At 36.1% G+C, this 14,539-nt stretch overlaps 1 protein-coding gene across 7 annotated transcripts in view; it reads right to left on the reverse strand.

Moving 5' to 3' along the window:
- The window catches only part of PRIMPOL (primase and DNA directed polymerase), a 38,388-nt gene that overhangs the window by 11,524 nt on the left and 12,325 nt on the right, over window positions 1–14,539 (reverse strand). For 6 of the 7 annotated variants that reach the window (XM_074228875.1, XM_074228876.1, XM_074228872.1 and 3 more), the window contains exons 3-5: window positions 8,562–8,659; window positions 7,163–7,292; window positions 2,642–2,789 (exon numbers count right to left, since the gene is read on the reverse strand). In XM_074228875.1, the coding sequence (XP_074084976.1) occupies window positions 2,642–2,789; window positions 7,163–7,292; window positions 8,562–8,659 (376 nt within the window). Of the gene's footprint in view, window positions 1–2,641; window positions 2,790–7,162; window positions 7,293–8,561; window positions 8,660–14,539 lie in introns of those variants that run through there. The other variant, XM_074228878.1, reaches the window with a different exon arrangement.

The raw sequence follows: 14,539 nt of genomic DNA on the forward strand, positions 1-14,539 counted from the left end.
GAGTTTTTAAAGCCAATGAAACCACAGGTCTGAACAAAAATAAGGTTAAGAAAAAATGTTGACTATTACAATTTAAAAAATTAGAACAAATGTACTTCTAACATAAAACACTTTAATCCCTAATTTATAAGATTTATTCACAATATGAACACTCCTGAAATTATATAAAATTACCAAATTAACTGCCACTGTAAATTCGTTATCTTTCCTCATACTAAACTCTCACTCTATCTAAAAAAAGACTATTTCCCCCTTCAATCTTCATTTTGTTGTTACAACATTCCTAAAACAGGACCAAACTACTATCAGTCTTACAGAATACTTAGTCACTTTACTTGCCAGTCAGTGTATTCTATTTCAGGTCTAATTGTAAGAAGAAGCAAAAGCATAATCATTGTTTTTTTTGTGCAAGTAACATGCAACTGCTTCAAGAATAAGGTGAATGACCCATACACCAAGATGTAAAACGGAGCAGAAGGTACTCCAAATAGAAAATATTATGTTTCTTGATTACTAGTCTGGTTCAGTAAAAATAAATCATGAGGTTTAAGCTGACAGTAGATAAATTTGGATTATATGGGAAATGAAAGCCATCTAAATTTTACCAGATTTCTCTGAAAGCTCCCTTTTGTATCATTTCTTACTGCTACCTTCCAGCTCCAAATCTCTGAGTAGAGAAGAAAGATTCTTTAAAGCACAGAAGTTGTGATCCTGAATTATTGGGATAACAAAGGTGCCAATAATAAAGGAAAGTTCAAAAGAAGCAAAATTTATAGGTATTTCAAAGCAGGGGAGATAGGAAAACAAAGATGAGTTTTACATCTGGCACTTTAGGTTTGAGATTCAGGTATAGATGCCCAGTAAGCAACCAAAAATATGAGACTGGAATTTAGGGGAAACAATAAAGATGAGTCACTAGAACAGAGACTATAATTAAAGCCCAAAAAGTGGTTGAAATTGCTAAAAGAGAAAAAAAGAGACAAGTTTTCACAACAGAGAATAAGGAGTCTTGAGAAGGGAGAAAAATTAATAGAAGCTGAATAGTAGTCAGAGAGGTAGGAGAGACAATGGAAAAAGTAAAATCCACAGACCAAGGTGGGAAAACTATCTCAATAAATCACTAGCTTTGTGAATATATGTAAATCACTTAATCTCTGAAAACTTCAGTTTCCAGCTATGAAAAGAGGTAATTTCTCACCAGGGTGTTGTGATCTCACTGATTTAAGAGTTCCCTTCGAGGCTGTAGATTGTAACTCCACCAAATCTGCCCATCCCATACATTTCTTGTCTCTGTCCTTCCATAGGTAGACCGCAGGGTCACCCAGAATTCTGATGACCTGTTTCATTTTTCCTGATGTTGTCAGGGTACCAGAGAAGCAATACTTTTTCATCTGTCATCTTTCATTTCTTGTCCAACCATCAGGTCTTCCTTCTCTTCCTATCAGACAATCCGTGCTAGTGTTTTTTACCACTGTTACTTGGAGTTCCTTACTGGTTCCATGCTGCAGCCTGCATATTCCCACCCACATGTCTTCTCCATCTGTATGATATTGATTTTTAGTTCTTCAGAAAGTGGTTGTGCTCCATGACTGGTTGGCATATACCAGTAATCAGCAGAATACCAGTAGAATACCAGGAAAAGATGGGCTTTTGTTTTCATAAAAAGCTGAAGTAAGCAAAGGAGTGTTGCAATTTCCCAAAAGCATTCCTTTGCAAACTTTAAGTACCATATAAATACAAGCAACTATTATTCTTAGGGCCTTCTGTGCCCAAGTAGGCTCAGTTCTTTCCCAGATTCTGTTGCCAATATAAGAGGTGGATCTAGAAACTCTATGTTAAATAACTTACTGGCTCAGCATCAATTAAGATGGTCTTGCTGCTGGTCCTATTATGACCTAGACAGGAACCAGTGACTGGGTATCATTCAGCCCAGTCCCTTCCCTACACATGTGCCCTGCCTTTTTGTTTAGACTAGCTTTGCAAATTTTTCCCTATGTTCCTATCCACTATAGTTTTCTTTTGACTGAGTATGCCTAGATTTTGACCCACTGAAGTCTAAGGGTCAGTTCTGAAAGATACATTTGGGAGATCAAGAAATGGCTTTAAAAAAAAAAGAATACGCATTAAAGGATGAGAGAAGTCAAAAATCAGATTCCATAAAAATAAGGAGACCTTAAATTGGGGTCATTTCTGCTGAAATAGGGAAATCTTGTTGGGGAAGGGTAAATGCTTCACATAGCCAAGTGAGAGTTTTGCAGGTAAGACTCAGTCAGTGGATGAGTTATAAACTGATGACAGCAGAGAATGTGATACCAGAGTTAAAGACAGATCCTCAATCTACTAATACACAGTCAGTATCTGGGATTACTGCTGAGGAAAACTTGAGACCCTGAGAAATTAAGTGACATTGCCCAAGGCTGCACAGGTTGAAAGTGGCAGTCAGAATTTAAACCCAAGTCCTCTGATTCCAAATGTAGCCCCCCCCCCCCACTTTTTTACTGTATTGAGCTTAATCTCACATCTGTGAAGTTTAATATCTACTTTTAACACATTATGATATGGGTAAAAAAAAAATCAATATCCAATGCAATGGTTTAAAAAAGCTAAGTATACTAAATTTAGAAATAAACAAAGCACTTACCAACATGGATATTATTTTTAAATGCAACGTTATGGATCTGAAATATTAAATGTCGGCTAAATTTTTCATCCGTGCTAGAATCCAAATTGAGAACATCCTCTTCTGAACAATTAACACTGAATGATTCTTGAAGGGCTGTACAAACGTGCTAGAAAATTTAAGAATATAAGAAGTTTGAATCTTTAATTTTTCTTAAAATATATTAGGGAATTTAGATGCCAACAAAAATCTATCTAGTGATATGCTTTTATCTGAATCAAACTATAAACTAAAATATTTCTCAAATATATTTAAACACAAACATATTTACATGATTAAGCCCAAAAGTTACATGTAATGTTGTACCAAAACTGAAAAATTAAGTTGCTAAAAAAAGCAAAATTTAGCATTAAAGATAATATTACTCAGTTTGATTCCTTGAATAATTTTATCTTTAATACTAAATATTAGTAGACTTAAAAAACTAAATTATCAGTTTTGTCATGATAGGCAAAATAATGCAATGACTTTTTGGATCATTATGCAATTTAAGGAATTTAATTGCTACTCCTTAGATACTTCTATGGATCTGTGATTACTGTTCATACAATACCAAAAAATTCTCTGTATATATGTATTTGAACACATATTTTACATGTACACACAATGAGAAATATGAAAGGGTTATTTATGAGGGTCATACCTAGATGAAATCATAAATCAATGAAATCATAAAACCATTGAAATTAAGATTCATTTTAAGTGTCGACACATCATGCCATTAAAAACACCTCCAATCCAAGTCATTTTATACCAGTTGTTATTTCTGGGATAATTTGGAGGCAGGGTGGGATAGTAGAAAGATTGCATGATTTAGAGTCAGGGAAAATCGGTTTAAATCCTGGTTCTATCAATTTCCTCTGTGACTCTGAATGAGTCAAATCTCCCCGGTCTTAGTTTCCTTAAATCTAAAATGAGGGGTTAAATAAGATGAACTTTAAATTCCCTTTCATCTCTAAATCTACTATAAAATGAATAGAAACATTTATTCTACCACTAGTTCCCACATAAGTTAAGCAAAGCAAATAATCACAAAAATGAAGTCAAAAGAATTTGAAGTTGCTTACTTGGGACTTCTGACTCAAGCTAAAAAATGGGACAGCCAAGAGCAACACTGGCTTAGAATAGGGGACTTCTGCATTCTCTTCATCATGGAGGAGAATGTCAGCAGATTATGAACTAAAGAATCTTATAAAACCTAGAAAAGCAGTAAAGAGGAAGACAATCTACAGAAAGCTTGATGTGAGACCCAGCTAAGACAGATCATCTTAAGGGCATGTAAACATGAATGAAGGAGACAACATTAAGGAAAAAGCATACCAAAAAAATCAAGGCAGGTTTGCCAACATTTGTGAATAGCAATCTATTTTACTCATTGATGACAAAGAACTCAGAACCACTTCAGAACTTGATATGAGAAAATGGAAATGGCACTCAGTCAGAAAGAATGGATAAATCTGACCAAACACACAGAGAAGAAAAACATCAGCATGTTTTAAAAAAAAAATCAAGAGATTAATTTTTAAGGCATATCAAAGAGAGAACAAGTGTGAAAGAATAGAAAAGATCAGATGTTATTAACTTCATATGACAGAGAAGACAACAGCCACCCCATATATCTGTTTTGCAATTGCTATACTACCTTTAGGATAATAATAATAATCTAAAAATGCTTTATGGGGCTTATTATTTATGATGAAACTATGAAAGGGAAACAGATTTCTAAACTTTTTTGCCCAGTAGACTTCTTCATGTCAAACAAGTGTTTACAAGAGCCCATTCCAATTCTGAATTAATCTCATCAACAACTGCCTTTCCTCTTATTAAGCAATTGCTTCAAAATACAGCTGCAAGAAGTCACACAACTGTGCTCACTAGATCCTCATTTCAACAAAGTATCTGGATAATCTCCCTAATAACTTCTCTAGTCCACTTAACACAACTGTTCCAAATCTCCTCTCCTCTTCTCAGGTCCTTTTACCCTCTCACCCAAGGGGCTTGTACATTATACTTTGACTAAGAAAAATCATGACCTTTAGTCAAGAGCTCCCTCTTCTCCCTTTCTATCTCTTTACAACATCCCTAGTGTCTCCTTCTTTATTCCAGTCTCTGATGAAGAGGAAACCCTTTGGTCAACCTTTCTATATAGACTTTTAATCCCTTTCCCTCTTATCTTTAATAGATTGTCTGTCTGTCTGTCTGTCTCTGTCCCCCCCCACCCACCCTTTTACTCTACTCTTTAACCTCTCCTTTTCAGCTGGTTCCTTCTCTGCTTTCTAAAAATATTCCAAAGTCTCCCTCATCTTTAAAAAATCCTCACTAGTTTCTATTAGTCCCTGCTAGCCATCATTCTATATCTCTCTGTTTATATTCCATACTGCCTTAAAAAGTTGTTTATATTTGTTGCCTCTATTTCCTCTCTTCTCATTCTGATAAACCCCTTACAATCTAGATTATTTTATCATTTAACTGAAACTACTCTTGGAAGCTACCAGTGATCTCTTCAAACAAAAGTCTTTTCTTAGTTCTCAATTTCTCTGTATCATCTGATACTGTTGAACACCTTCTCCTCTTGGACTCTCTTGTGACATTTCCCTCTTTTGATCCTTTCTCCTATTTTACTGCTCCTTCTTAGTTTTCGTTGCTAAATCATCAGGCACATTTCATCCCTTAATTCTATCTTGGGACCTTTTCTCCTCTCTCTCTCTCTCTCTCTCTCTATATCTATATATATATATATATACATATACATATACATATATATATGTATATACACTCTGTCATTTCACATCCCTGGTTCTCATGGATTCAAATTATCATCTTTATGCAAATGATTACCAGAAGCATAATGGCTTTGCTCAGATTCAGTTTCACCATCACCAAATGCCTACTGGATATTTCAGAGTATGTAATGTAATACCAAACTCACAATATCCAAAATGGAGCTTTTCTCAAAAATCTATTCCTCTTCCACTGTTTATTGAGATATTCTTTCCTTCACTCAGGCTTTAATTTTTAATGTCATCCTTAACTTCTCATTCCACATATCCAAACATTTGTCCAGTCCTGTCTATTCTTAGAATTCTTGCATCTGTCTCCTTCTCTAAATCTAAGGAGTATCTCTCCAGTTCAGGCATTCATCATCTCTCAGCTTGCTTCAAAGGCCCCTTCTTCTCCAATTGATGCTCCACACAGTTGTCAAAGTGATATTCCTCCAGAACAAATACAGAGTTCAAAATAACTCTAGAAGACCTCTATTATTTCTAGGATTCAATACAAACTCCTCAGTTCAGTATTTAAAGTTCTTCACCAGCTGACTCACATTTATCTTTCAAGTCTTATATATTATTCCCCTTCAAGAAATCTATGGTCTAGCTAAACCAGTCTTTTAACTGTTCTTTGCATCTGACATTCAACCTGTTGTCTCTACATCTTCACAGGTTGTCCCCAATGTCCAGGTGCTTTCTTTTTTTTTTTTAGATTTTTTTCAAGGCAATGGGGTTAAGTGGTTTGCCCAAGGCCACACAGCTAGGTAATTATTAGGTGTCTGAGGTCACATTTGAACCCAGGGCCTCTTGACTCCAAGACCAGTACTCTATTCACTGTGCCACCTAGCCACCCCTAGGTGCTCTCTTTCTACACCTTTTTCTTGGAATGCCTAATTTCTTATAATTTCTTTCCAATACCACCTCCTGTGTGAGGCTTTCCCTGATCCTTGTCTTCTAGCTCCTCCCTTGCAAAATTGCCTTGTACCTACTTTGCATCTACTCTTATGTGTGTAAGTTGTTTCTCTTAAGAGAATATCAACTGCTCAATGGGAGCAACTGTTTCAGCTTTGTCTAAATCCCAGCACCTGACCCAGAATAAACTCTTCATAAAAACTTGCTAATTGACTGAAGAGTCAGAGAACTTCTTCCTAATCGTTTCACCTTTCAGTGCCTCAGAGGGAGGTGGACTGGAATAATTAATTCTTGGTCACTTACAACTTTAAATCTGTGATCTCCTTTCCTTTATTAAGGAGTTATACATACATTACAGCCCCTTTTAAAATGGGAAGAATTAAAGTCAAACTTAACAGAACTTCATAGGGACTTAAAAAGAAACCCAATGACCAAAAGTATTTACAGCTCATTTGTTAATTTCTTTAGCTCTACCTTGGTAAATGTTAAAGAATCATTTTATAGAAAATTTTCCTCCTTATTTTGTTTGCTTGGTTATCCATTTTTATCAATGATTAAGTTTAAAATAAAACAAATTTAAATATACTAGATGACATCTTACCCAACCTGCCATTCTGTTGATTGATTGTGTGGTCCAAGATGGAAATCAAAGAGGGAAAAGTCAAAAGGTTGGTGACAGGAGGAAGAAAAAGAGCAAATAAGCAGTTTATACATGTCATAAATTGCATAAATTTCTTTTGAATAAGAATGGAATATAATTCAATACATTAAGAATAATTTAGGTCTACTGCTAGGCTGTTACCTCAATTAATAGTGCAACCATTTCTTTTCCATCTGCTCCTGGATTGGCAGGTTTACTAAACTCCAAATCAAAATAAAGTTTGCAAACAGCATTTTCAGGAATAACTTCATAGCAGTGCATGAGATTCTTCCTGAGGTAAAAAATTCAAATTTCTATTTCAGGTCATAGTTACTTTTGTGCAGACCAGTTGCTAAATTGTATTCTGCCTATTACTAATAAACAAATTAGATGATTGCTGTTTGGTCATTCAACTCTCCATGAACCTATTTGGGGTTTTCTTTGACAAAGATAGTGGTGTGATTTACTATTTCCTTCTCCACCTCATTTGACAGATGAGGAATTTCGGCAAACAGGATTAAGTGGTCTGCCAAGGATCATAAGCTACAAGTGTCTGAGGCCAGATTTGATGTCAGAGAGCTGAATCTTCCTGACTTCAGGCCTGGCAATCAATCCATGGAGCCATCTAGGTACCCCAGTGTAGCCAACAATATAATGTAAAAAGGTACTGGATCTGCAGTTCACTGTAGACTTTTTCCCTTTGACAAATCATTTAAGTCTCAGTTGTCCAATCTATAAAATGAAGACAACATTTGTCTTTTTCAACCCTAAGACCTAGTTTGATCCTTCACTTTCTAGAACTGTCATGATGATCTGAGCTTTTTCTCAGGTCAAGCCTGGTAAGATTTGGGATGACTGGAATTTGGGAAAGGGAGTTACCACTTTCTCAGACATATCTACCAATATGGGAAGGTGTTCTCAGACAGGCTCAGCCATAGACCAGATTTGCTAAGATCTTCAAGGCTAAAAGGAGATGTTCAAAGAAGCCATCATCAGGTGCTTAAATTTTTTTTTTGGCCACAGAGTGGAAGAATTGCCAGCTGGGCCAGTAGGACTACTTAAACTTTTACTAAAACTTAGGGGTTTTGGGGAGTATTGAAGCAATAATTTGTATTATCCATTTCACAGAGTGGAAATATCAGATAGTGTTTTTGAAGTGCTTTGTTAAAATTAAATAAATGCAATTATTACAAGATTTTTGATAAAATTAACAATTAAAACACATTTATGGATCACATTGAAGATTTTCACATTCTATAATATGTAAGTGAACAATCTTTGTTCAATGGTATAAATTTGCTACATGATAAATTTTTTAAAATATTTTTCTGTGAAAGGGTCATTCCATGAGCCTAAGTCATATAATTGAATTTTTTTCTAATATCTGACAAAAAAATTTATAAAGGATCATTTAAAATGATTCTTGCTTCAGAATTAGATTTCTAAAGTAGCTGTAAATCACAATTATGAAATACAATTCTGATTATATTAATCTTACAAAGAAAGGAAAAAGAAATACATGAATTTGGGCCCATGTATAAAGTTTTCATAGGATACTTACCGGGACTTATAGTAAAACCAAAGTTGAGAATAAGTTGTTACAAGGTATACACGTTGTCCATCACCCACTTTATGTTCCAAAGCAAATACATGTACTTCCTTTATAAAGACAAAAATAACACACCAAAGTGTTCATATAATTCTTTTTTAAACTCCTGAAAGCTAACTTGCAAATTATTCACTGTTTTGGCTAAAAATTCATGTTATCAATCATCAGTAATTTTTCTCTATAAATTTGGAACTGTATTTATCAAGAAAAAAACAATCTTTAGGATTTCTTATATCAAAGTTAAGTGTCTTAGTTTGACCACTTGGTAGTCTATAATCATGTATACGATTGTTTACAGATCAGCTATTTTTTTTTTTTTGTTTAGCTAATCTCTGAAACCATTTTCAGGAAGATAAAAACAGTTGACTAGTATAAACAGAACAGCTGTGGTGCTCTCTCCTTGGGGGAAGGGAGGCAGAGTTGTTAGAATCTCAAAGTAGATATACATTGTGGATCAGTGAAATTCTAGTTCCCTAATAGGAGTTTGTTTGTTTTGATAGGAGTTCCTGAGTTGGTCCTCTGGCAGAATTTTCATTTTCTTTTTTCTTCAGTTCTCTTGAGTTCCCCTCCTCCAGCTAACCAATCATTTCCCCATAGGAGTAGCCTTATGTTTCTATTACTTCTCTTCTTCCTAATTATTACAGAATGGACCCTATATTTGGGTTTGTATATAAATAGAAACAGAGAGGAAAGGAGCAGAATGAGAACAATTCATATTATAACACTTCATATTACAAACATTTTCAAGAACTTTTACAAACTCATGATAAAATGAAAAGAACCAGGCTAACAATACAGTGATCAAGCTGTCAGAACTCCAATTTGTAAGCAATAAAAAGTTGTTTCCAAACCTACACCTTATCATGAGTCAGACAAGGTCAGGGATCATTGAAAGCAATGAATAGGTTGAGTTCCCACAACTGTCTGGTGAGAATCATCTATTCATGACTGAGACAAGGTCAGGGTGATGAAAGAGTTAACTTTTCCCTAACTGCTTGGAGAGTCATTTAATCAAGATTAAATAAACAATGTCAAATAAAGAAGTTAAGCTTGTACTTAGAAAAGAATGAACAAAGATAGCAAAAAAGGTGTGTGTGTGTGGGGGGGCAGAATAAAGGGGTAACTAGACCTAATTTAGCAATGACCTAAGAACTGCATCTGCTTATTTAAGTTTTATACATCTATCTTTACACACCCCTTGTAAAATTATGCTTCACTTACATAACATGGGATGCATGAAGAGGAGAAAGGAATGTTAAAGAAAGGTTATTAGCAAGGTGTAACCTGGAAGAGAGTTAAATCAATCTAACTCTTGGGAGGGAGGGACTAAAGAAATTGTATCATAATCCCATAAAAGCCTTCTCATTTCTGTACCAGTGCTCTTGAACCAATCCCTGGGGAGGAACTGAGCCTGCTTATGGCCAGAATTATAGGATTTCTTCAAGTTCTTGCTGCAATAAACTGCCGACACTTAATTGTGTCAAGTGTGTTTCTAACAAATCAATGCAATGACACCACAGGATTTCAGAGAGCCAAGGAAGAAGCAGGTTCCCCATGACAGAGGCAAGATGAATTACAAGGGTCAGAGAAGTATTTAATTCTTGTACACAGCCAGTGACAGGAATTTTCTTTCTTTTCCTTTTTTCTTTTCTGCAACAGGGTGGTGCTTTCTGTTCATTTTTTTTTTAAAAAAACAGAAGTTTGAGTGGGAGATATAAAGTATCCTGTGCATCTGTTATTGGTTCTACTTAACTGTTTTTTTTAAACATTTTAACATTGTTTTCCAATTATATACAATAGTAATATGTACCCATCATTTTTTGCAAGACTGAATTCTACAATTCTCCCCCCACAGAAGGCTGTCTGACAGTCTCTATGTTGTTTCCATACCATACATTGATGTAAATTGAATGTTATAAGAGTAAACATAACCCCCCCCCCCCAGAGGATGAGAAACCTCAAGATTAGAGAGAGGAAAAAAAATGTAATTCAGTCTGTGTTCAGATTTCAATGGCTCTGTCTCTGAAGTGAGTTGCTTTCTTTATCATAAGTCCATCAGAGAAGTTGCTTCAATATTTTTCGCGTCAGTTGCTATTACTAGCTGTGCCTCCACTCTATCCCTCCCCATTCTCATTTGTTCTATTCTCTCTCCTTTCATCCTGGCCCTGTCCAAAAGTATGTTGCATCTGAGTCCCCTCTCCCTCGATCTTCCCTCTTTTCTATCACCTATTCCCCCTTCTCTCCCCCAATTCCCCCTCATCCCATCCCTTTCCTCCCATCCTTCTCCAGGGCAAGATAGATTTCCTCACCCTATATGTTTGTGTGTGTGTGTGTGTGTGTGTGTGTGTGTGTGTCATTTCTGATGAGCATGAAGGCTCACTCATTCCCCCTTGCCTTCCCCACCCCTCCCCTTCATGGAAAAAGCTTTTTCTTGACTCTTACGTGAAATCTCTCAGCTTCTTCTTCATCTCCTTTTCCTTCCTCCCAGTACTTTCCCCCATTGCCCATTGACTCCAGCCCTTTACCATGCCATACCATTATATTCCACTCCTTATGTCCTGTCTATATATGCTCCTTCTAAACTGCTCTTATGAGAAAGTTCATATGAGTTATCAATATCTTCTTCCCATGCAGGAATACAAACAGTTCAGCATCATCAAGTTCCTCACAGTTAATTCCTCTCTTCCACTCTCTCTATGGTTCACCAGCATCCTGTAGTTGGAGATCAAACTTTTTGTTCAGTTCTGGTGGTCTTGATAAGAAAGTTTGAAAGTACCCTGTTTCATTGAAAATCCATCCATTCATTTTTGCTGGGTAGCTGATTCTCAGTTGTAAACCAAGATCTTTTGCCTTCCAGAATATCATATTCCAATCCCTACGAGCCCTTAATGTAGATGCTGCCAGATCCTGTGTAATCCTGACTATGGAGCCTCGGTAGCTGAATTGTCTTGTTTCTGGCTTTCAGAATTTTCTCTTTTACCCTCTGCTTCTAGGATCTCAGGGCAATTTTGCTGTATTATTTCTTGAAAAATGAAATCTAGGTTCTTTTCCTGGTGGTGACTTTCAGGTAGCCTAATAATTTTTAAATTTTTCTTCTGGATCTGTTTTTGAGGTTGGTTGTTTTTCCAATGAGATATTTCACATTTTCTTCTAATTTTTGGCTTTTTTGGAAGTTTTATTTCTTCCTGATTTCTTGCTAAGTCATCAGCTTCCTTTAATGCCATTTTGCATTTGAAGGAGTTATTTTCTTCAGAGAGATCTTTTTATCTCCTTTTCCAGCTGGCCAATTCGGCTTCTTAAGGTGTTTTGTTTTGCTTTTTCCATTAGGCCTAAACTAGTTATCAACATATTTTCTTCAGTATGTTTTTGTATTTCTTTCACCAAGATTTTGATTTGATTTTCATGATTTTTCTCCATCTCTCTCATTTCTCCTCCCAATTTTTCCTCTACCTCCCTTAACTGCTTCTCAAAGTCTTTTTTGAGCTCATCCATAGTCTGAGCCCATTTTCTATTTCTCTTGAAGGTTTTGGATATGGAAGCTTCGATTTTGTCATCATCTGAGTATGTGTTTTGATCTTCCATGGGACTAAAGTAATTTTCTATGGTTAGATCCTTTTTCTGTTGTTTACTCATTTACTCAACCCAAGACTAATTTACAACACTTCCAAGGCTTTGGGATTGGGGTTTTTTTTGGGGGGGGAACACCCTACTGGGACCTTTATTCCTGTAAGGTCTTATGCTCTCTAGCCTGTGCTTTGATATGTAGATGGCCCAGTACTTCCCTCTGCCCTGGAGCTATAAGGTAGGACCCAGCTATCTTTGTATGGAAGCCCAAAGGGCAAAGTATGAGTGTAGGCAAACAGCAGAGTCCTACCCTGAGGAAGCACAGAGAAATCTCTGCAGACTTCCCTTACCTCTCTGGGGGGACAGGCTGCTTTCTCCTGATTCTCTGCAGGTTCTGCAGCCCTGCTCATCAGGTGCAGCAGAGTTCTCTCCCTGCCCCCTCAAGCTGTTGCCTGTGTTATCTGGGCTGGGCTGGGCGCGGCTTTTTCCCCAACCCCAGGTCCTGGTGAAGCACACCTTCTAAGTTATCTTAGACTGGGAAAATGTATCACTCAGTCTTTCTGTGGGTTCTGCCCCGCTAAATTTTGGCTAGAGCCATCCTTTGTATTGGGGGGCGGGTTGGGGAATCTGAGTGCTCTGGAGATGCTGCCTTCACATAACCATCTTGGCTCCACCTCTACTTAACTGTTTTAAAACTATTTTCCAGTTTTCCCCAAAATTTAGATGAAATAATTAATTCTTATCCCCCAAACTTAAGTCTTTACACTTGTCAAATACAAGTCTGCTATAAAATTTATGTCTACTCTATATTAACATTTGACCTTTCTATTTCTTAACCAGTACCAGATAGTTTTCATAATAACTGATTAAACTTTATGTAGTTTAAGATCTGGTCTTGCTCAACCTTCCTTTAAATTTTTTCATTAGTTCCTTTGATAATCTTGACTTTTTATAGCTCAAAATGGAATATTTTTCCTAATTCAATATTTTTTAGAGACTTTAATTGGGATGAAATTGCATATGTAAATTATATATAAAAGATATTTATTAAAAGAAAATATTTTTAAACAATGCAGTGTATTTTTAAATTTTTTTTAGGTTTTTTTTTTTTGCAAGGCAAGGCCACACAGCTAGGTAATTCTTAAGTGTCTGAGACCGGATTTGAACCCAGGTACTCCTGACTCCAGGGCCGGTGCTTTATCCACTACGCCACCTAGCTGCCCCAAATGCAGTGTATTTTGAAAGTGGCTGTTTATAATTTCTGTCTCTAAAATGCTGGTTAAAATGCTAATTAATAATTTAATTTCATATTATTAAAAAAATATATATATAGCTCCATTCTCACCACCATATTTTTCTTTTTTTTTGGCTTGAAACTTCCCCTCATGGCTTCTTTGCTAAGTAAATTCTTGATACAAAAGGATGCTGTAAAAGTCAAATTGTGCCAGTTACTTTTAAGTTTACTGTGGAGGGCACAGCAAGATATTGTAGAATAAGAGAAGGGAACTCTCATTCTTTGTATTTATCCCTAGGCTAAAAACAGTACCTGGCATATGATAAGTGCTTAATCAATGATCATTGACTTGACTTGTTGCCTAAATGACTCCTAGAGTTTAATAAATACTTACTGATTAAAAAAAAAAACATGAAAAAGACCACTTGAACTTGTATTCAAATCTGGGCTTTGCCATTTTATTAGCATTGGTCAATTTGACAAAGGCTAGTTCAAATTTTTCTGTTTTTCAATCTATAAAATTATGTCAACTCATCTTATTATACATTGTGTAAATTAGCACAGATTATATAAATATCTTCCTCATCATCATTCCCCTTCAATATCTATCTTCCCCTGATAATGGGAGGCAGAGAAAATATGGGACCCAGTGAAGAAGAGTGACATAATGACCCAACGACAAATCTCCCTACAAAGTTACATTAGGGTAAAACAGAGAATCGGGGTCCAAATAATCCAAGTCTCTGTTCAGGCCAAAATGAAGCCTAAATAAACCAGGATGCTTGTTTAGTGGGAGGCAATGATGGGGCTGAGGGTGAGGATTATGGCTACATTGAGTAAGTCCATTACACTTAAAACCTTTTCTGTTTCTTAAGAGTATAGACACAATTGGAAAACACAGATGATCAGAATCTTTCTCCTCTTCTTATAGGGCCTGAAATATTAAGGAAACAGAGCTTGAAGAACTTCAATCTGGAAAAAGGAACACCTTGCCAGAGAATTGTTAGAGAATAGGCTTTCCAGAAGATTGCCAATCCAAGAGGTTTAAAGAGAAGGCAGTAGGCCTTCCCTCTTCAGGAGAGGAGAGGATCTTTCTTACACTGGCCAGAAGGGTTATTCATGAATTGTCACA

The sequence above is a fragment of the Macrotis lagotis genome, chromosome 3 (assembly GCF_037893015.1).
Source record: "Macrotis lagotis isolate mMagLag1 chromosome 3, bilby.v1.9.chrom.fasta, whole genome shotgun sequence".
Lineage (NCBI taxonomy): Eukaryota > Metazoa > Chordata > Mammalia > Peramelemorphia > Peramelidae > Macrotis > Macrotis lagotis.